The sequence below is a fragment of the Bubalus kerabau genome, chromosome 22 (assembly GCF_029407905.1).
Source record: "Bubalus kerabau isolate K-KA32 ecotype Philippines breed swamp buffalo chromosome 22, PCC_UOA_SB_1v2, whole genome shotgun sequence".
Taxonomy (NCBI): Eukaryota; Metazoa; Chordata; class Mammalia; order Artiodactyla; family Bovidae; genus Bubalus; species Bubalus kerabau.
Window position 1 is genome coordinate 12,234,972 of NC_073645.1, and position 23,582 is coordinate 12,258,553.

A 23,582-nucleotide genomic window follows, 5' to 3' on the forward strand; every position below is an offset into this window, starting at 1 on the left:
ATTGGACTATAAAGAAAGCTGAGCACCGAAGAATTGATGGTTTTGAACTGTGCTGTTGGAGAAGACTCTTGAGAGTCCCTTGGACTGCAAGGAGATCCAACCAGTCTGTCCTAAAGGAGATCAGTCCTGGGTGTTCATTGGAAGGACTGATGTTGAAGCTGAAACTCCAATACTTTGGCCACCTGATTTGGAGAACTGACTCATTTGAAAAGACCCCGATGCTGGGAAAGATTGAGGGCAGGAGGAGAAGGGGACGACAGAGGATGATATTGTTGGATGGCATCACTGACTCAATGGACGTGGGTTTGGGTGAACTCCGGGAGTTGGTGATGGACAGGGAGGCCTGGTGTGCTGCAGTTCATGGCATTGCAAAGAGTCGGACACGACTGAGTGAACTGAGACTGAAGTAGATAGGATTGATACAAAGAGGGGATACCTGAGATCGATTTTGGGGGGACAAGAAGAGAAGAATGGCCATAAAGATAAGAGAATACCTTTAGAGAGTGTATCCTGTGAAAGAAGCAGGGAGTTTTCAGAATGGCAGCCAAAAAAATGAGCCACAATGATAGGAGGAAAACAGTAGAAAATGACCATTAATGCCCATTAGAACTAAAGACTTTTAAGAAATCAGCCTTATGCTAACAGACTTCCAAGAGTTAAGGAGACTTCTCTTCAAGAGTTTGTAAGAGAGAGAAGATGGAAGTTTGAGAGGGATATAAGATTTTGGGAGAGAATAGGTTTTTGGTCTTAGAGTTGTTTGCTTGTTTTGGATAAAGAATGAGTTACCTGAGCTTTTTATTAGGATGGACAGGTGGAGAGAATAAAGGCCGATGTCAGAGAGGCGATAATTAATAGAACACTTGCAAAAATGGAACCAGTGTGAACATGAAGAGACACTTCTATAAAATATCAGCACTAAAAAGATTTTAAGGTGAGAGAAAATAATTCTGAGGGTGCTCACATTGGGTTACCTCAGGGTTCCCAGTAAAATGAGAACTTAGTTCTTAGACGGCGATGTTTGCAACTGGGCAAAAAGAGAGGTGGATAAACAAAATGCTGAAAACATTGCAGTCAGGTGTTAATAAGTGTATACCAGAGGAAAGAGTTATTGAATGATACAGATTTGGAATTGGTGAGGCTAAGTAAAGACAGTAGAAATGTAAGCTAGAAGGAATAGTGGAAGGAACACTAAACAACCTCCTGGCTGGTGAATAAAAGGGAATTGAAGAATCAGTGGCTGCCTTTTGAGATGATGGCCAGAAATGTGATGCTAAGTCAACCTGCTAAGTTTAGCTAAAATTAAAGTGGTTTTAATGTTTTACTTGAGGGAAAAAAGTTAAGAATATAAGTAATTTTCTAGGAGAATATTTAGTGGTAGAGAGTAGAACTATATTTTGGGGATGTAATTATAGACCAGTTTAGCTTAAAATTATTAATTCAAGAATAGAATTGATTTTTATTAGTCTTAATTTAATGAAAAATGGAAATTTTTGAACATGTAATTTTTAATCTTCTACAGCTTTTAAAGGTCAGCCCTCTTCATATATGTAGAATTTTTGAAGATCAGTAAGTTCATTTCTTAGATTTTTAAAAAAAGATATATATTTAAATTTAATCTTAATATTCAAGATGCTGTAGGTAAAACATGCACATGAATCATTGTTTTCAGTGAATGCATTCAGGATATATGATGTTTAAAGTGTTATAAATCACATTGTCAACTTAGTGTGGAAGTTTTAGTCATTTTACTTCAAATCCTAGATTACATTGTGATTCATTGTATTGTTATTTAAATTTTAGTTAGGTGCATCACAGCTGTGAGAGACAAGAATAGGGTGAGAACAACATTTCAAGGGCTTATAGTACACATTTGGACCTTCCAACTTTTTTTTTTTTTAAACAAAGCTAGAGCTTATTTGTGATCAAATATAGAGATCTAACATAAAACTAAAACTGATTTGGTAGTGCTGAACTCTTAGCATTTGCTTGTCTGTATCTGTAAAGCTTTTGATTTCTCCACAAGTTTTAAATTTCTTTTAATTTGGGCACATTGAATTTGAGATGCTGGTTAGCTAACAGATAAGGATTGCAAAGTTAAGATACAGAAGACTAATTTCACATAATTTGATAGTAAAATAATACATTTAAAGTTACATTTTCCAGCATTTTTCTTTGAATTGTGTCAATAATTTTGATTCTTGTAATTACACATTAATTACTCACTCATTGCTAGCAGCTATTAGATTCATAGTATTTTTTCTCTATGCATTTGCCTTTTTGTTAAGGATTAACTGGGTTTCTAAAACCTGTACTATGGATAAACTACCAATCACTTGCTACTTGAATAAAATTAAAACTTTGAAAATCTTCTAGTTATTTCATGCACACTTATACCAAGAATGAAGATAAGGACAAAAAAGATCATCTTTCATTCCACTAAACCCCAATAAATAACTTGACAACTTGGTCGTCTTAAAGGTTTCCATTGATTTAATTTTAAAATTTTAATTTGATTTTAATTTTAGACTAGATTATAAATATACATGGTTCAAAAAAGACTCCCCCCCCCGCCATTCATCTTGTGTGTGCTGTTTCCCCCAACATGCTTTGCAATTCTGTATTTTATCTTGATAAACATGAAAAGGGTTTTTTGGGGGGACAGGGTTAAGTGGCATTAAGTAATGTGATTTAGAGAATAATTTTAAGCTTAACAGTTTTTAAAATTTAATGATAATTTTTACATTGGTATTTGTAGCAGCTCTTAAAATAACACAGCTTTAGATCTGTTTGTTTAAGAAAATATGTAGAACTAAAAATACTGCAGTTCCAAAAATTATACCTTAAATATTTGGTGGAATTTCTAAAATCACTGATTTGGATTTCTGTAACATTTTGTTGTTTTAGCATGGTTTTGTGTTAACTTCATTTAGTGTTTAATCCCCATGAGAATCTTGTGAAGGTAGTATTATTGTCTTCATTTTCCTGAAGAAACAAAATTTGTGTTTTGACTATCAGCAGTCACATCCAAGTCTCCTGATTGAATGATCTTTGTACTATAGCCGTTATCGTAGATTTTGAAGTGACTTCTGATTGAATGATCTTTGTACTATAGCCTTAATCTTAGATTTTGAAGTGACTTTTATCCATTATTTGGCACTTTATATATTTTTTTAATTGTAATAAAATCATACTAACCTTTGTGAAAGTACTGAAATGAATACCTATATACCTGCCATTCAACATACTTATCTTTAAACTTATATAAATGTACTTTCTACTATTCATTAGGGAAGGAAAGCATAAAAGTCCAGAGATTTTAATACATAGGGCAATTTAGATGCTGTTATAACATCTAAAAGAGAAATACTGCAAATTCTAGGTTGAATGTTTAAATTTTCCTAAAGTAATATTGTGTAACAGGAAAAGAAACCTTCAGTAAGTTCCCTAATACCTCATTTATTCAGCCCATTAGTGAATGCATTGCTGCACACATTAGATTTTTTCTTCTTGAGGTAAGTCAGGGTCTCCATTTAAACACCACATGAATTGTATATATCTTTAGCATTTGTATATTTGAGAGTCCCTTGGACAGCAAGGAGATCAAGCCAGTCAATCCTAAAGGAAATCAACCCTGAATATTCATTAGAAGGACAGATGCTAAAGCTGCAGGTCCAATACTTTGGCCACTTGATGCGAAGAGCTAACTCATTGGAAAAGACCCTGATGCTGGGAAAGTTTGAGGGCAAGAGGAGAAGGGGACGACAGAGGATGAGATGGTTGGATGGCCTCACCAACTCGGTGGACATGAGTTTGAACAAGCTCCAGGAGATAGTGAAAGACAGAGAAGCCTGGCATGCTGCAGTTTCATGGGATTGCAAAGAGTCAGACATGACTTCGCAATTGAACAACAGCAAGAACATACATAACTTTTCTAAAACATTATGTATTTCCAAGGTAACACGGTAGCTCAGGGACACCTCTAAGTACCTTTGTTTTCAGGTTATAGCATACAAGTGTATGTGTCAGCCACATACTCTTGTTTTTGTTGGGTTCTAAAGCCAACATCTTTTTTGCTGCTGCTGTTTATGTCTCATAAAGGCAATATGCCTTTATTTAGTGTGCTGATTCTTTTGCCTAGAAAATAAGTATCCAGGTTTGTGAGGAATTTTGTTCTATAAATCCTTGTGGGGAACCCTATGTGTGAAGGCTTTTGACAGTTATTTTGGATATGCACTGGCCTTTGCCTATTGGGTGCATGGTTCAAAGATTGTTGTGATCATTGAATAGATGGGAGTGTTATGATAATTGTATTTTAAGGGAGAAGAGTTTATTATGATATTTCCTTCATATTGATGTTGCTTTGATTTACTCTATTACCGAGCTAGATTTAAATGTTAGATCATTTAAGGTCAAATTTTTAATGTATAAATGTTCTTGAGCAGATACAATGAAACTTTTCTTTTGACTTTGCCTTTTTGTCTTTTTTTGTCTGTTCACCAGGGAGTAACTATTCCCAGTCAGAGGCGCTATGTGTATTATTATAGCTACCTGTTAAAGAATCATCTGGATTATAGACCAGTGGCACTGTTGTTTCACAAGATGATGTTTGAAACTATTCCAATGTTCAGTGGTGGAACTTGCAGTAAGTGCTCTAAATTCCCATCCTTTCATTTACTGTAACCCTTTTCTTAACATATGTAGAAGTTTATAAAAAATCTAGAAAGAAATTTACCACACTTAAACTTTATGCAAGTTTGTATATTTCTGAGGTGTCCAAACTGATTACTTAAACTCAGCTGTTCAGCACACATTGGCCTAAGGAAGGCAAGACCATTGGGTCTGAAAGTCTTGAGGTCATATTACATTTATGAAAGAAGTATTCTGTGCCACAGCCACGAAATGCAGCCTATATTCTGACTTGGTGACTAAAACCCTGTCCTGTCAGTGATTCAGTATGAGTGATTCAGCATTGAGATTCACCACTTCAGTGGTGTTAGGGTAGGAACCAATTCCTCAGTATCTTAGGAAGACCAGATATTAATAGAAATGGTGATAAGAACGTTAAAAAGAAAACAGTTACAAGACATGGCAACATGCTGAAGTATATTGATTGAGTGTGGAGTATTAGAGAAAACCTAGATTTAGATCTGAGTTCCAGTGCTAAAGAGGCTTCCCAAATGGCTCAGTAGTAAAGAATCACCTACCAGTACAGGAGACATGGATTTGATCCATGGGTGCCCTCTCGGGTGATTCCTTTGGAGGAGGAAATGGCAACCCTTTCCAGTATTCTTGCCCAGCAAATCCCATAGACAGAGGAGCCTGGCGGGCTGCAGTCCATGGGGTCACAAAGAGTTGGACACGACTAAGTGACTGAGGCCCCTCTGTCCGCCCCCAGCGCTAGAGTCGTCATTAATGTGCTATGTAACCAAGGGCACATCATCTACCTCACCTCTCTTTGTTTATCAATAATACGAGGATATTTTGAAGTCTGAAAGTTCCTAGAAAAGTGCTAAGTGAAGATCATGTCATTGATGTCTGCCTTTAATTTATCTCTCCCATCCTAACCTCTGTAAGCCTACCTCAGTCCTCCTGGTCCTTTTCTGCTTTTCTCCTATTCTTTGCCAGAGTTCTTAAGCTAGACTGATAGGAACCTTAAAACCTTGACCCTGAGCAGGTGGTCATGAGAGAACACGTGGAAGTGTTAATGCAGACCTATAAAAGAACAGACTGTGCTGCTTTTTTCTGTTAGAGTTTCTTGTATTAGTTTCTGTCTTGGAAGTGGTTAGTTGTATTTTCACGTTTGTGTCTGTGTGTGCTCAGTTGTGTCTGACTCTTTGTGATGCCATGGACTGTAGCCCGCCAGGCTCCTCTGTCTATGGGATTTTCCTGGCAAGAATACTGGAGTGGGTTGCCATTTCCTATTCCATTTCATGTTTAAGAACTGTGTTTTGTTTATTTAGAATACAATTTTGTAGTTTCTAGATAAGATGTAACTGTATTATTTTTCTAATACCTCTAACGGTATTTCAGTGATACTTTGCAATTTGTTGGTGGTTTTATTTTTTAGCTTAAAGTTGTCTTCTTGACAGTATTTATGTAATTTAAAAGCTTTCTGACCCTGAATTAATTTATACCTAGGGAATTAATTTCTTCATGTTGTTTGTCAGGTGTGATCACCTTCATTAGATCTTTCCTGTATTCTTAGGGCAAGTTAACTTTATTTATCAAAGACCTTAACATAGCACGTGGAAGACTTCAAAGAGACCCCAGTGATGTTTTTGTCATCTCAGTACAATTTTAAAAACTGCTGAGTACAAGATACTATGCTGTCAAGAGGTGATTGACATAGGAATTTAGATTTATAGCTGAGAAGGGAAAGGAAAAAAAAAAAAAACATGCCAAAAACTCATGCTCTTCCTATAGTGTTAGAGATCAGTGTAAGAGCCAAATGGCAAGATATAAAATATTACAGAAATAAACATTTAGTTCAGTAATTTTATCTACTCTAATTTTTTTTTTCTCCGTATTGGTCTCTCTAGCAAACATCTATTGATTCTTCTCTGCAGTTGTGCTCTACCTTTAAACCATGTGTGTTGCGTGTGTCTGTGTATATTGGACCTCTCAGTATTATGTTTAAACTTGGCAAGTTACTACTGAGATCTGTTTAATCTTTACTAATTTTCTAGTTCTTTGTTTACATACTATGATTCAATACTGTCTAGTAAAGCTGTAATATATAACTAAATGTGTGGTTGTACGTGTAAATTACAAATAGTATATTCAGAAAAATCAAGTTGGGGGGAGTTGTCAAATAGTTTCGTGAAGGAAGTCCAGCTCTTTATTGAACATTGGAGAAAGCATACAATTTAGATTGGCCTTTAAACCAAAGAAAATTACAGGCAGTAGGAAATAGCTTGAATTGAAGCACAGCAGAAGGAAATGAGCTGGACAAGAAATAGAGAGATGGAGAATAGAATAGGAATAAAATGTGTGGCTGACTGTTAGAAGACTCCGGATAGGCATATCAGACTTGATTTGATAAATACTATGTTGTCAGTGATCATACTAGAGGCTTAAGCTGTAGTTGGATACAGTTTTGTAGAAAGTAGTGATTGCACGAGGGAAGGAAAAACAGTGGAAAATTAAACAGTTGAATTAACATGACTTTCTTTAAGCCAGGTATGCTTTGCTAGGGCAGTCAAATGATTAGTTTTTCTTTTGCCATTTATATCTAAATATTTTACTCTGGTCAGGTGAATAAGTCACAGAAAAGGGAAGAAAGAAAAGGGAATCTGAGACTTGGAGACATGAATGTTGATAGTTTGGTTTTAAACATATGTTTTAAATCAAGTAAAGGTGAGCTGTTTACATGAATATATTCACTTGGTACTTGAAAGTATGGATTTGAACTTATGTGAAAGATATGTCATATTTTGAGAAGCATCAGGAACAAGACATGGTAGTTAAGCCTTTCATATAAATTTGGTATAGGGCTAGAATATGAGATCAGTCCTGAGTGTTCTTTGGAAGGAATGATGCTGAAGCTGAAACTCCAGTACTTTGGCCACCTCATGAAAGAGTTGACTCATTGGAAAAGACTCTGATGCTGGGAGGGATTGGGGGCAGGAGGAGAAGGGGACGACAGAGGATGAGATGGCTGGATGGCATCACTGACTCGATGGGCGTGAGTTTGAGTGAACTCCGGGAGTTAGTGATGAACAGGGAGGCCTGGTGTGCTGCGATTCATGGGGCCGCAAAGAGTCGGACACGACTGAGCAACTGAACTGAACTGAGAATATGGGAAGGCTCAGACGGAAATAGTGTGAGGGCTGAGACAAATAGGATTCGTAATGGTTTCGGTTTAGGAGGAGGAAGAGGAATCAGTGAAGAAAACGAAATGTGAAAATAAAGTATCTTCTGCAAAGTTGTCAGGGGTTAACGACCTTTTTCTTATTTGATTATTGTCTTAATATTTCTAAATAAAGAAAAAGTTACTATCTTCTGTATATCTAAAAGGGTTAAAAAAGTTAATAAAAGATGATCACTGTGATTTTTCTCATAATATATCAATATATGTCCATCCAAAAAAAATATTCTAAGTTTTATTTCATTTCTGTTCTATTAGAGCACCATTTATCCTATCAAAGACATATATATATATATATATATATCAGTTGTGTCATAGTCAAAAGAACCATACTAATGTTTGACTTCTGTTAAGTTTGGTCTTATCTATCTAAAATGTGAAATTCATACTTTAAAGAAAATTGTCTTCTTTAGGGATTTGAGGGAATATTTTTCACTTATTAAAACTTTAGCTTAGTTTTTTGAGGAAACATCTAAGTAACACTAATTTCTAATAAGATTATTTATTTATATAATTCTAAAATTCTTGAAGGTGCACATTTTAGATGTAGTTTAATTAAAATCTGTTAATTCAGATTTCACAGTTAATTTGCTTTTTAAACTCCTGAGATTAAGATGATCAGATTCTGAATTAGTGGAGTTTGAATTAATATGATTACAAGGCATTTTCATCCTGATTGGTTTTTATCATAGTTTTAAAATCATACTTTGTTCACTTCTTCAAGCTGGACTTCTCAGTGAAATTTTCAGTGTCAAATTAAGTCTTGTAAAATAACTCATTGTACTTTGAATCTTTAGTCAAGGAAGTGAGGATTATTGATAGGTTGTTAGTGTAACATTTCTCTTTTTAGAGTGCCTTTTTCTCATCGATGTCTCACAAATCCATATTGCAGTAAACACTCATGCTTTTTATCAAGCTTACTGTTTATTTATTATGTGATTGATGATATTGCATTAAGTATTGTATAGATGAGCCAGTAGGTGTTTATTATACTGGAAAATTTATTTAGCTTGAATAAGCTTTTTGCCTTGTCCAGAGTTGTAGTCACATTGATAAAGAATGTAATACATTTTTCCCCCCATATTTAAGGATGATGTCTTTTGGTGCTGAGAACTTTATGTCTATATATTTATGTATTTCTCATTTACTTTATGCAAGCTTATGTTTTTATTTCTTAATTATCTTGGTATGTTTTGAAACTTTAAAAACCCACTTCTTCCCTCCTCAGTTTAATTACTTTCTTTCTTAACTGCTAGGATCTTAATGTTCGTAACTTGAAGCCAAATTCTGTCATCAGTGTCATTAGTATAAATGTATTTATGAGCAGATTTAAAAAATAAAACACATAAGCCTTTCTTTTCACACTTAGCTGCCTTTTAATTGCATTGCTAATATAAACACAATATATTTTGAGATTATTTTATTTTTATTATTATTATTTTTTTTTTACCATTTATTTTAAAACAGACATGGACCAAAGTCAAAATACTTGTTAATGAAACTGGAATGTGCTTTGAAGAGAGGGAGATTGTGCTATAATTTGTACTTGATGTCTGTTGCATTTCTTTGCAGACACTTCAAATCTCTTTCTTCCTGTTTCTTGTGGTGGTAGCTTTATATACCTTTAAAAATAAAATATGAATTATAGGTAAAATGAAATATGGTTCATATTTTTTTAATTATTGAAACTTGTGTTTATGAAATGTATTATAACTTTGTTATAGGTTATATTTTCTTCTTCTAAATGTGTAAGGATTGGTATTTTGTGGTTTTTATTCTGTGTTACAGACTTTAAAATACTGCAGCAAATACCTGTTTTAAAAGTTCCTTTTAATGTTACCTCATATTGACGGTACAAATTAGGGAAAATATGGTATTGATTATATTTTGCTGTAGTTTATTTCCACTGATTTATTTCTATCTATGTATCTGTCTGTTATTCTGTATCTATTGATTTGTTTTAGTTGGGGCATTAAAGATGCAAAATTACTACTTTGTGTCTGTTGCTAATACTAATCATCAAAATAGCTTTTGACAGTTAAAGACATTTCCTGTGAAGTGATACTAGTATGTGTTTGACCATGCAGATCCTCAGTTTGTGGTCTGCCAGCTAAAGGTGAAGATATATTCCTCCAATTCAGGACCCACACGACGGGAAGACAAGTTCATGTACTTTGAGTTCCCTCAGCCATTGCCTGTGTGTGGTGACATCAAAGTAGAGTTCTTCCACAAACAGAACAAGATGCTAAAAAAGGTTTGCTCTTTACTTTTGTTGGGAAAAATATCCAAAATAGCCATACCTTGAATAGTAACCTCAGATCTTTTGCTTAAAGCATTTAGTTGGGCAGAAATCATTCTGAAAGGAGAGACTAAAAGATGTGTTTTCTGTCTGACATCTAATAAATCATGAATAGTTTTCTACTAAATCTGCACACGCTTTGCTTACTATGGCATCAGTGAACCATTATAGTGGTACATAGTCCTAGGAGAAGGAAAAGGCCATCTGACTTTGTAATTTGAGATGAATTTTTCTTAACTTGGGTTATGCAGATAAATTCTGTAAAAGTATTAAAGATTACATATGTACCCCCATTCAATCAGTTACAGTCCTTTTAGAAGAGATGATTGATGAAACCGAGAAGTAAGCATGGGGCACAAGTTTGAAAAAAATTTTGGTCTGTTTGTATAAATAAAATCTGTTTCCCCCATTTTGGTTAATGTTTGTTGAGACTGGGTCATTTTATATTTAGCTTCTTCAGATTTACTGAGTATTTCAATTTTTAGCTAGGCGAGGAATAAATATGAAGAGGAAGTAATAAAGAATGAAAAAATGTGGTATTTAAATATTCACGTTTAGAAAGTCAGTGAGGTTTGCATCTCACTGAGCTATGTTTAGAGAATATAGGAGCTCATTTTAAAACAGTCTTGGTTTAAAATACTAAGTGTGAACATTTAAGGTGAGCCTAAGGTGCAAAATATTTAGATAGTAATGAGCAGAAACAGTAGTTGTGTGTATTGTTACTGCCTCCTAAACATACCAGGTAGTAGTGTATCACTAGTCTTTAGACAGTCTCCATAGTCAGATTGATTTCATTTTCCTGAATTTTAGCTTTTTATTGTTATTGTTGAGAGAAAATAAGGAAGCTTCATTTACTATAAAAATTTTGACTTGTATTTTGCTTATCAGAAGAAATATATTTTCCTTTATCCAGAATCCAAGTAGCTAGAAAATCACAAAATGTAAAACTGATTTTTTTTCACCAGAAACCCATTTCCTATGTGTACTATATAAATAAAAGTTAAGTATATCTCCATAACTTTGAAAATATATTTTTCAATAATCCAAGAGGTATTAATAAATGTTTTGCAGTTAAGGTAAACTTTTTCTTTTATTCATTGTAAGACTAGCACACATAAAAATTTTATATTTTGCTTTTAAAAATAAGCACCTGTATCACATTTTCGATACTTTGAGGAGTGCACTAATTCTTATTCTTCCAATTTACATTAACACATGTAAAATTGAAGGTTAAGTTAAATATTTATAATAATTTGTATATCTTGAATTACCTTACATTTATTTCCATTTTATGTGATTTTCCTTGCATGTTGTAAGAGTTTGGTGTGTTTTAAACAAAGCAGTTTTTCTATAACTAGTGCATTAGCACAATCCACAGTTTTTGAAGTTTTAAATTTTACTAGTTTATTTTCTTCTGACTCTTAAGTGAAGTATGTGTGTAGTTACTAACTCAGTGACTTTGCTAAAATAATTGAAATTAATAAAACATTTTAAAAAGACTTCTACCACATTATAAAATTGCTGTGCTAGGTGCTGTTAAAAGATACAAAAACATTTAAGACATAAGTTCCTTAAGGTTCTTACCATCTTCCCAGGAAAATAAACTTGAAGATAAATTAGAATAAAAGGTTTAAATGGCAGGTTAAGGTACCAGATAAGATGTCACAGGGTTGTACATCATTAATTGTCAAATGATGCATACAGGCCAGTTCCACTAATCAAGAGAGACAACAGTTTCTATGTTGATCAGGAAAGGTTTGAAGTAGTGAATTTCTGATGTGATTTTTTTTTTTTTTTAATTTACAAGACCTCGTTATTAGAAGTTATTTTTTTTTTAAAGTGGGCATTTTGTAACAATGAAAAGTTGAAGTTCGTAACACCCTTCAGTGCTTCATTGGAAAGTTGTACTGACATTTCAGGAGCTTTTGTTAAAGTAAATTTTGTAATAGCTTGTTGAAACACAGAGGAAATTAAATCCATTTCTGAATTTTTTTAGTATATAATATAAACTCAACACTTTAAAAAACTAACATTAGACTAGAAAAGATATTTTACTTAAGGTATTAAAGTAAGTTTATTTTAGCACTTGGGGAACTACATTTTTGGTCTAGATTTGAGTTAAAGGAAACTTCCTATGGGAGTTAGATGCTATAGACAGATAACCCATAGATTGCCCAGTATTAGTTTTTGTGTTTACCTTTGTTCGGAATATTAAATAGCACATGGCATGATGTGTTAAATTCCTAGGACAAATGTTGAATAAATTAGCATTGTCTGTAAAAAAAAAAATTCAAATATGCTTTTTTTTTTTTTTTTTTAAAGGACAAAATGTTTCACTTTTGGGTAAACACATTCTTCATACCAGGACCAGAGGAAACCTCAGAAAAAGTAGAAAATGGAAGTCTATGTGATCAAGAAATTGATAGTATTTGCAGTATAGAGCGTGCAGATAATGACAAGGAATATCTAGTACTCACTTTAACAAAAAATGATCTCGACAAAGCAAATAAAGACAAGGCCAACCGATACTTTTCTCCAAATTTTAAGGTCAGTTAAAAACATATTGAGAAGTTGGTGAGTGGCTCTGTGTGTTTGTTTTATTCTAGGTATATAGCTGATGAAAGACTTGGGTGGTTAATTTTTAAATTAAGTATATTCATAAGCATTGTTCACGTAGCAGTAACCTAAAACATTCTAATGAAATCCAGGATGCACAGAGAGTCAAAAGGCTACCTTTTCCTCCCTGTTCTTTGCAATTTGGTGAAATACGGGGCATAGGTTGGGGAGGGGATTTAAGTTGAATATGAAGTAGGAATAGGTGAAGAAGGAAGTGGGAAGGAACTCAGCCCTTTAGGAATGATTCATATGGAATGTTTTCACTGCTTCTACCCTTCTCCCTCTCCATTTTATTCTCAACTCCTTAGAGCGATCTTAAAAATGACCTGATTGTATCAGTCTTGTTTATACTTTTTAAAGATCTGTGGTTTTTTGATGGGACCTGCAGGAAACTATAATTTAGCATGGGACTACTTTCTACATCTAGTCTAGCCACATTCTCTTCCTGCAGTTCACTCAGGATGGTCTCTTGTCAGTTCTTCAGTTGCTTCAGGTCTTTCCAATTCGTTTCCTTCTCCCCATAGCTCTCCAGCCCCTTGGCCTTTCCCTGCCCTTCACTTGGCTGTCCTCCTTACATCCTAACCTTCGCTTCAATCTCATGTGCTCCGAAAGGCCTTCTCTGATCATCCTCTCCTCTTCTTCCTTTTTTTAAACTCTGCCTACCTCCTCTTGTTAGGGAATTATTTGATTCATTTTACTTTTATCTGTATGTCACATGTATTTGTGTACTTTTGTTTATATTTATAGATGAGAATTCAAATCAGGTTAAAAATCTGACTTGTGAACATTCCCTAATGGTTGTTTGCCATTTTTCTCTTCTTCTCATTTCTCCTCTATTGTACCTGATTTTTCTCTCTCCCTTTTGCCACACCCTCTTCCTTTCTTTTTTAAAATTCTCTCTTCATTCCATTTTTATAACATGTAGCAAACTTAATCATATCTTATAAGTTTAAGGATATTGCTAGTAGTAATAACAATAAAGAGGGGCTACCTGTTTCAAGTGAAAATGGAGCTAATAAGTGCCTTCAGATCTTATATTTAAAGTGTTTTGAAGTGTCTTTTAGAATTTGTAAGTTTGTTTACTTTCTTTTCTCTGTCTACATTTTCCTCAGTTACTAGCTTTTAAAGTGTGACTTACTCTAATTTTATATTTTTTGTTTTAATGTTACAAGAGGTTTTATATTTGTTATTACAAATAAAGCTATTGCAGTTATCAGTAAACACATATAATATCATATAATGGTAAGTGCTTTGGAAAAATAAAGCAGAGATAGGAGAGCGAGTGGCCTTGGTGTATTTTTTAGTGGGATGGTTAGAGAAGGCCTCTCCAAGAAATTGACCTTAATTAGAGGCCTAAGTGAAATGAGGGAGCTATAAAATATCTGGGAAAAGAGGAAAGAGCAGGTGTAGAAACCCTGAGACAAGAGTGAGCTTAGTGTATTTGAAGAGCAATAGATAAGAAATCATTTTGACTAACACACATCAGTCCAAGTGTGAATACATTGAGTGTGTTCTCCATAGGAAAGATGTAACCTGATTTTTGTCTTTAAAAGTTTACTCTGTCCTCTCCTTTAAAATAAAGGCTAGAGGAGGGCAAGAGTGAAAGCTAGGACACTAGTTGAAGGTGGAACTAAAAGGCTTTCCTGATGGAGTGGTTATTGAATGCAAGAAAAAGAAGAATGGATAATGACTCTTGGATCATGTGCGCAGGGCTGTAGATACAATAGACTGATCAAAGAATTGGATGTCAGATCTAATTTAAATCCCACATCCACTGCCTACTAGATATGTGGCCTTTAGCAAGTGTCCTAGCCTTTCTGAACTATAGCTTTCTCTCTTTTAAAAGAGAAAGACTTATCTTGTAGAGTTGTTTTGACAGTTATTTCAGCTCTGCTTGTAAAGGTCGTTGGTTCACTATTTAGAGCGCTGTATGATATTAACTTTTTTACTACTCCCTTTCAGTGAAGTTTTTAGGGCGAATGGAATCCTAAACATCATTGTTAATGTTATCTGTATTAGAAAATACGTTGAATTTCAGACAGGCTGTAAGTGAAATATTCTTTTGAAACTCAACTCTTTGTGAGTTGAATTTTGTGATTGAAAAAATATTATGTGGACTATTGAAATCAGTACATTTCTTTTGTAGAATTATTTCATTAATGCCTGTAGTTTATGCTTATTTAAAAAAACACATAGTATATTAACATCCCAGTTTCTTTTCAGTGTATACCAAGAAAGAAAATGTAGGAAATCTTGAGAATGTCATTTAAAAGGCTCTTTAAAGATTATATATGTCATAGTACTTGAAAATGAATCTGATAAAGATATGTATCTTTGAGAGTGGTCAGATTTATTGATTTTTCATTTATACTTTCTCTTCTTTCTCTAGGTGAAGCTATACTTCACAAAAACAGTAGAGGAGTCATCAAATCCAGAGGCTAGCAGTTCAACTTCTGTAACACCAGATGTTAGTGACAATGAACCTGATCATTATAGATATTCTGACACCACTGACTCTGATCCAGAGAATGAACCTTTTGATGAAGATCAGCATACACAAATTACAAAAGTCTGATTTTTTTTTTTTTATCAAGAGGGATAAAACACCATGAAAACAAACTTGAATAAACTGAAAATGGACCTTTTTTTTTTTTTTTAATGGCAATAGGACATTGTGTCAGATTACCAGTTATAGGAACAATTCTCTTTTCCTGACCAATCTTGTTTTACCCTATACATCCACAGGGTTTTGACACTTGTTGTCCAGTTGAAAAAAGATTGTGTAGTGTCATGTATATACCTTTTTGTGTCAAAAGGACATTTAAAATTCAATTAGGATGAATAAAGATGGCACTTTCCCATTTTATTCCAGTTTTATAAAAAGTGGAGACAGACTGATGTGTATACGTAGGAATTTCTCATTTTGTGTTCTGTCACCAACTGAAGTGGCTAAAGAGCTTTGTGATACACAGGTTCACATCCTACCCCTTTGCACTTGTGGCAACAGATAAGTTTGCAGTTGGCTAAGAGGAGTTTCTAAAAGGTTTTGCTACATTCTAATGCATGTATTCGGGTTAGGGGAATGGAGGGAATGCTCAGAAAGGCATTTGTTGTGTGCTGGATTCTGGACCATATACCATCTCCAGCTATTTACACGCACCTTTCTTTAGCATGCTACAGTTATTAATCTGGACGTTTGAGGAATTGGCCGCTGTCACTGCTTGTTATTTGTGCATTTTATTTTTTTTAAGCATATTGGTGCTAGAAAAGGCAGCTAGAGGGAGTGAATCTGTATTGGGGTACAGGAATGAACCTTCCACAACATCTTCAGAATCCACAAATGAAGGGATTTAAAAGTAATGTGGTCATAGGTAAGAAACACAGCAACAATGACTTAACCATACAAATGTGGAGGCTATCAACAAAGAATGGGCTTGAAACATTATAAAAATTGACAATGATTTATTAAATATGTTTTCTCAGTTGTAATGACTGCTCCATCTCCTGTGTAATCAAGGCCAGTGCTAAAAGTCAGATGCTATTAGTACCTACATCAGTCAACAACTTACACTTATGTTATTAGTTTTCAATCATGTACCTGCTGTGGATGCTTCATGTGCTGCCTACAAGCTTCTTTTTTCTCATTAAATATACAATATTTTGTAATGCTGCACAGGAAATTTCAATTTGAGATTCTACAGTAAGCGGTTTTTTTTCTTTAAAAATTTATGATGCACTTATTCAATCCAATAGATGTCAGCCGTTCCACCCTTTTGACCTTACACATTCTATTACAATGAGTTTTGCAGTTTTGCACATTTTTTAAATGTCATTAACTGTTAGGGAATTTTACTTGAATATTGAATACATATAATGTTTATATTTAAAAGGACGTTATTTGTGTTAAAAAGGAAATTAGAGTTGCAGTAAATTTTCAACACTGCACAAATAATAAGTCATTTACTTTTTCAGTAGAAATTGTCCCACATAATGCTTTTATCAATTTGCTATTGAAAGAATAGATTTTTTTAAATGTGCAGTGTTGAATCATTTTTCATAGTGCTAGAGTTAGGATTAGGGCTTCAATTTCACTTCTTAAATATCATATATTTGATATGCCCAGACTGCATATGATTTTAAGCAGAGTACAACTACTATTGTAAAGTTAATGTGAAGATATGATTAAAAATAATTTTTTTCCCAGAAATTTGATATCTTTCAAATTACACCTTGACCTTGAAACATTTGACTATCCAGCCAATTTATTTCTTATTGGTGTAAAATCTCATTTTCAATAACTTATTGGTGCTGAAATTGTTCACTAGCTGTGGTCTGACCTAGTTAATTTACAAATACAGATTGCATAGGACCTACTAGAGCAGCATTTATAGAGTTTGATGGTAAATAGATTAGGCAGAACTTCATCTAAAATATTCTTTACTAAATAATCTTGACATGTTTTCCATACCTTGTCAGTTTCATTCAAAAAATAAGGTTTTAAAATTTTTTTAACAAAGCGGTTAGTATTTACACATTTATATTTAAACATTGATATGTAGAGAATTGATTGACTGCTCATAAGTTAAATTGGTAAAGTTAGAGACACCTATTTCTCAGCCCTTATCATTGAAATTTATCTCACCTTGTCTTTCATAAAAGCTGAAAACTGTTGACTAAAATGAAAATCAACTATTTGTGTTTTGAAGATAGTTATTAATACTGTTGTTTGTTACAGTTTTGGGCACAGTATATTAAAGCATAACTTGTATTGTTCCAATATGTAACATGGAGGGCCAGGTCATAAATAATGACATTATTATGGGCTTTTGCACTGTTATTATTTTTCCTTTGGAATGTGAAGGTCTGAATGAGGGTTTTGATTTTGAATGTTTCGATGTTTTTGAGAAGCCTTGCTTACATTTTATGGTGTAGTCATTGGAAATGGAAAAATGGCATTATATATATTATATATATATAAATATATATTATACATACTACTCTCCTTTATTTCAGTTACCATGCCCATAGAATTTGACAAGAATTGCTATGACTGAAAGGTTTCCGAGTCCTAATTAAAACTTTATTTATGACAGTATTCATGATTAGCCTGAAATGCATTCTGTAGGTAAATCTCTTTGAGTTTCTGGAATGTTTTCTTAGACTTTTTGGATGTGCAGCCGCTTACTTGTCTGAAGTTACTTGAAGGCATCACTTTTAAGAAAGCTTACAACTGGGGCCCTGTACCATCCCAAGTCCTCTGTAGCTCCTCTTGAACATTTTTCTGCCATAATTATTAAAGGGTAGTTGAGTAAATAGCATCACCATTCTTCACTGTGGCACAGGTTATAAACTTGAGTGGAGTTTACCGGCAGCATCAAATGTTTCAGCTTTAAAAAATAAAAGTAGGGTACAAGTTAATGTTTAGTTCTAGAAAATTTGTGCAATATGTTCATAACGATGGCTGTGGTTGCCACAAAGTGCCTCGTTTACCTTTAAATACTGTTAATGTGTCATGCATGCAGATGGAAGGGGTGGAACTGTGCACTGAAGTGGGGGCTTTCACTGCAGTGTTTGGCAGAGTTGCCTTCTACCCTGCCAGTTCAAAAGTTCAATCTGTTTTCATATAGAATATATATACTAAACAATTTCAGTCTGTTCAACAGCCTTACTCTGATTCAGCCTCTTCAGATACTCGTGTGCTGCGCAGCAGTGGCTCTGTGTGTAAATGCTATGCACTGAGGATACACAAGAAATACCATGTGTACAGGATAATGCCTCCTGCCAATCAGATGTCCACTTGTTACTGTGTTTGTTAACAACCCTTTATCTCTTAGTGTTATAAACTCCACTTAAAACTGATTAAAGTCTCATTCTTGTCATTGTGTGGGTGTTTTATTAAATGAGAATATTTATAATTTAAATTGCTTAGGTTCATTGACATTTTAATGATGGGCAGCCAAATGTAATTAATAAGTTTTTTGTAAGGTTTTTTTTTTAACCCCCTGCTGTCCTTCAACGCCTACAGTTACATAAAAACATGGGCCCTTACAAGTTTGGGAGTAGAGTACCAATCTACTCATGTTTGAGAGGCATTTAGCTTTTTTAGGATCTTAGTCTAATACTTAGTAAATTGTTTCGAGCACAATTTAAATTGCACATAGTAAATAATATGCTAATCCCAAAATGTTCACGATTTTTGAAAAATCATGCATATATCTATATATATATATATTCTACTAAGTGGGGTGTCTGAAGATAATTGCCCAGAATGGATTTGATATCTCAGATTTCAATTTTGTGGCTTTTCCATTCTTTGATTCTGTAATACGCCATCAACATGGGAAGCTTCATCTGTTCATTGTGACTTATGCTCTTTAAAAATTGATATTCCACAATAGTCTCAAGACTTTATGTTCCTGAACTTAATCTTGTTATTTCTCATATTTTTAAGAGCGCAAAAACTAAGTAAGGCATATCCTTTCACAAAGCATAGTAAGGTAATAAGTGAAAGTGTAGCTTATACGAATGTTAAAGCAGATCATTTATGTAAGAATTTAATGTTATTTCAAGTTTACATTTTCTCTAACTTTGAAAAAGTGAATAATATATAAAGTATGAAAAGTGTATGTGTGTGAGTACACACTTTTTTTTTCTTTTTAAATATCTTAAGTATGGATGAAAACCATCCTGGAGTCTAAGATCATTCTGATTTATAAGATGATCTTGGTGATGTCTGGAAAATAGGAATTTACTGTTTTTTGTTTTTTTGTTTTTTTTTTAATTGCATGTTCTCACTACCCTTAATTTGAGCTAGCTTGGTTAAGTGAATGCCATCACCATTTCCATTGAGAATTTAAAAATCACCGGTGTTTAATATGCAGGCTTCCAAAGGCTCACAACAAATCAAGACCCTTAAATCTAGTTAATTTGCTGCTAATGTGAAACTTTTCTTATTCTTTTATTCTTGCCAGATAATTAGCCACAGATCTAAAACTTAGTCTTAAATGGCTTGAGTGTAAGTTTTGATAAGCAGGAATGTTTGTGAATGGAAATAGTGTAAATATTCAGTCCAAACTGGTATAAATACTTAAAAAACTAGCAAAAAAGATAATAGAGAAAAACATTTAAAAACTTCTAAAGATGAGATGAAAGAGACTGATTTTCCTATGGAATTATGTATCTGTAGGAAACCTAATGATTATCAGTGGTTTTTAATTTTAGAGTAAATATATTCTTTTATGATCTTGCTATTTTTCCATCTTTTAAGAGATCTTCCAAGTGTATCAGAATATATGTAGCCACTCTGACAAATACATATGTTGGTAGCTTTAAAAGTTTGTAATGTGAAGTCAGTAAAGGACAGTAGTTTCATTGGTTGGTAATACCCTTTGGTTTTTAAGTTAGCTATGTTGAGAACAGTTTTCCATAAAAAAATCTTCACTCATAATCCCACCACCCGGAAATAGCCATTAATACTTTAGTGACTATACAATCATGTTTTTTTTCTTGTATATTCATGTATATATTTTCTTTAAATAGTGAAATTTGTACTGTGCATACTGTCAAAGCCGTTAAGCTTAGTATTTCTCTCATGGATTTGTAGAATGTTAAATTGCATCAGAAAATGGACATTGATTGGATTCTTTCTAGTGCTGCAGATGCAGATTATGTGTGTACTGGAGAGCCCTTTCCAATTCAGTGGGTCAGTCATAGACGTTTAAATATTGTTGGCATCAGAATAATACATGTCTAGGTAAATAAGACAGTTACATTTATTTAGAATAGACAGGCTTAGGATTGTAGATATTTCTCTTCAAAAACTATTTCAAACATTTGCATTTTGGAATTATGTGTTAAACAGAATGTATGAAACACTATTAGTTAATTTCATCATCACCTTTCTATTTCCCTTATAAGTTGGAAAAGAAGGATGAGCTTTTCACTCTTTATAATTCCTGAACAGTTGCTCAATTTAGAGTGAATTAAACACGTGCAAAAAAGAAAGTTACTGCTGGTTTATCACTTAGCTGTCTCTATATCTGTGCTCATGAGACTTCTGTCACATCAAAACCTATTTCTTGAATGGTTCGCATTTAGCTCTGGATCTTAACCATGTTTAATAATGGTGGGCTTAGGACATAAGACTTTTCCTGACAGTTAAGAATTTTGGTGGAAAAAATTTAGCTGGAGGGCAATACATAACTTACAAACCAATGTATTGATATTTTACCAACATTTTTACATATATGAGTGAAGTCAACTGCCATTTTTGAGCATTACCACATTTTAAAATAAAGCTGCGTATTTTTAAATGAAATGTTTAACAAGGATTTATATTTTTCATTTTTTCAATTAAAAATAATATTTATATCTCCTTTGTTGCATGTGGATTCTCATCTGTTCTTAAAGTGGTTAGAGATTTTGTTTATTCTGGAGTGGAGCAAAGCTCATAGTCATGGCTCTAGTGTTTCAGTTAGTCACATCTGTTCACTGTTGTGAAATTCTTAAAATGGTTAAATGTGGCTTTCTGTAGCTTATCATTTATCAGCTTTCATGTACACTTTCAGGATTTTTCTGCCTACTCTGTTGTCTAAGTGATATCCCATGTTTACAAATACCCTTTCATTTTCTATTTTCTTTTTCCATTATGATGCCCTAATGGGCAGTTTTTAAAAGAGAGTGTGAGAGGGTGTGTGTGTGTGTGTGTGTGTGTGTGTGTAGTGAGGTCTGGGTGGCTGGGTGAACTTCGTGTTTGAGAGTGCTAGATTCCAGTTTTAGAGATTAAATAGTTTAATTCAGGCAACCAGTTTTCACTGGAATTTTACAGTTCATCATAATGAAAATAATCTTAACCTTGGTTGACTTTGACATTCAGTAATGAATCTTGGATATTAATGAATTTGTTGGTAGTATCTTGATACATGCATTATTGAATTATTTTCTAAGTTGTGCATTTATCCAAAGTTGGTATGTTGGAAATGTTTATATCAAAATTCCATTTGGCTACTGATGGACATAAAAACAGAAATGCTTTCTTATGGACAGTATTTGTTTTCTTTAAAAAATTAAAAAGGTTAATTATTTTTAATACTTGGTTTTAAACTTTTTATTCAATAAGTGTTTGTCAAGTCCGTAGATGTTTGGATTATATTAGAGATCCAATGAACATCCTCTGGCCCTTCAGGAGTTTCCATTCTAATAGAGAAAATAGACTTTATTAAAATAGTTATAATATTGATATGTGACACCATGATGATTACCACACCTTCCATATGCTCCTCTAAATTTCCACCCCCGTTAAGTTAGAAGGGGTCGTTCTAATTTATTCCAGTGAGTTAGCGGTGAAAAGTGGTATGACACTTCCAAGGAAAAGCAGTGAAAATAAAATCCCTTGTACAATCCTGAGGCTTCTCTACTACAGTGACCAAGGACATGATGTGTTCCAGATGGTGCAGCTCTGTCCGCCTGGCTCTTGAGTGACTGTATGGAGCAAAACTTCCTCAAATCCTCCCCCTGTATTCAGTGTGTTAGGTATTAGCATGAGCAAGTGGTTAAGATTAGCTTACACTGAGATTTGGGGACAGTTTGTTACATTGCATCATTAATTGTATTCTAGCTTATGCTTTGGAAGGACAAGACCCTGATGCTGGGAAAGATTGAAGTCAAAAAGAGAAGCGGGCAGCAGAGGATGAGATGGTTAGATAGCATCACTGACGTCATGGACGTGAATTTGAGCAAAATGGGAGACAGTGAATGAAGGGCGTGAGAGCCTCGCGTGCTGTAGTCCATGGGGTTGCAAGGAGTCGGATTCGACATAGCAACTGAACAACAACAAAACCGGGAAGGCTTTGTTGAGCAAAGGAGAGAGTTATGAACAAAGCAAACGGGGGAAGAAAGCGAAACAGCGATAAAAGAACATGATGCAATAAAGAAACTAAATTGTAAGTCACTCAGTTGTTATTGAGGACTTGATATGTATCAGGTACTGATCTAGATATGTGAGATACAAATGAGTGAACAATAGATCCCTGTCCTCATAGGTCTTACATTCTAGTAAGGGGTAATATCAATAGATAAGGAATGATCACACCATTTATAAGTTAATAAATGCTGTGTGGGAGAGGGGTGGGGAATGTGAACAGGGTAAGGAAGAACCAAGTACACAGAAGCAGAGATTGCACTGTTGAATAGGGTAAGTCCAGATAGGCCTCCCCTGAAACAGTAGTTAGAATTTTTCATCCTTTTAATTAGCAAGATGCACTCATCCTGTATAAAATTTTGTTCTCGGCTTTTACAACTATATTGATTCCTGAGTTTTCAGGGTTACTGTTGGTATATCTGAGCCTTGGCCCAAGCAGTAAAGAATTCACTTGCGATGCAGGAGACATAGGAGACACGGTCGGGTTCCATCCCTGGGTTGGGAAGATCCCCTGGAGAAGCAAATGGCGACCCACTCCAGTATTTTTGCCTGGAAAATCCCATGGACAGAGAAGCGTGATGGGCTACAGTCCATGGGGTCATGAAGAGCCGGACATTACTGAGGATGCAGGTGCTCACCTTGGTATATCTAGGGAGAATTTTTAAGACTACTACTCAAAATAGTTACAATGTTCTAAGTTATGTTATTTTCTAAACTGGTTTGGCAAAATCTGTATAAATAATCTGTTCCTCTTCATTGTCAGAGTTGTGTTCATTTTTAAATTTGCAGTCTTACTAAATGTGTGTGTTTGTATTTTGGCAATATTTGATACCACTTTTCAGTAGATGTTAAAGTTCTGTTATGGCCTTAAACACTTCTGT

General features: G+C 34.1%; 1 protein-coding gene across 1 annotated transcript in view; it reads left to right on the forward strand.

Moving 5' to 3' along the window:
• Window positions 1–18,661, forward strand: part of PTEN (phosphatase and tensin homolog) — a 101,337-nt gene extending 82,676 nt beyond the window's left edge. The window contains exons 5-8 of the mRNA XM_055560600.1: window positions 4,501–4,642; window positions 9,955–10,121; window positions 12,489–12,713; window positions 15,172–18,661. Coding sequence (XP_055416575.1) covers window positions 4,501–4,642; window positions 9,955–10,121; window positions 12,489–12,713; window positions 15,172–15,357 — 720 coding nt within the window. The 3' untranslated portion in view covers window positions 15,358–18,661. The remainder of the gene's footprint in view (window positions 1–4,500; window positions 4,643–9,954; window positions 10,122–12,488; window positions 12,714–15,171) is intronic.
• The last annotated feature ends 4,921 nt before the right edge of the window (window positions 18,662–23,582 follow it).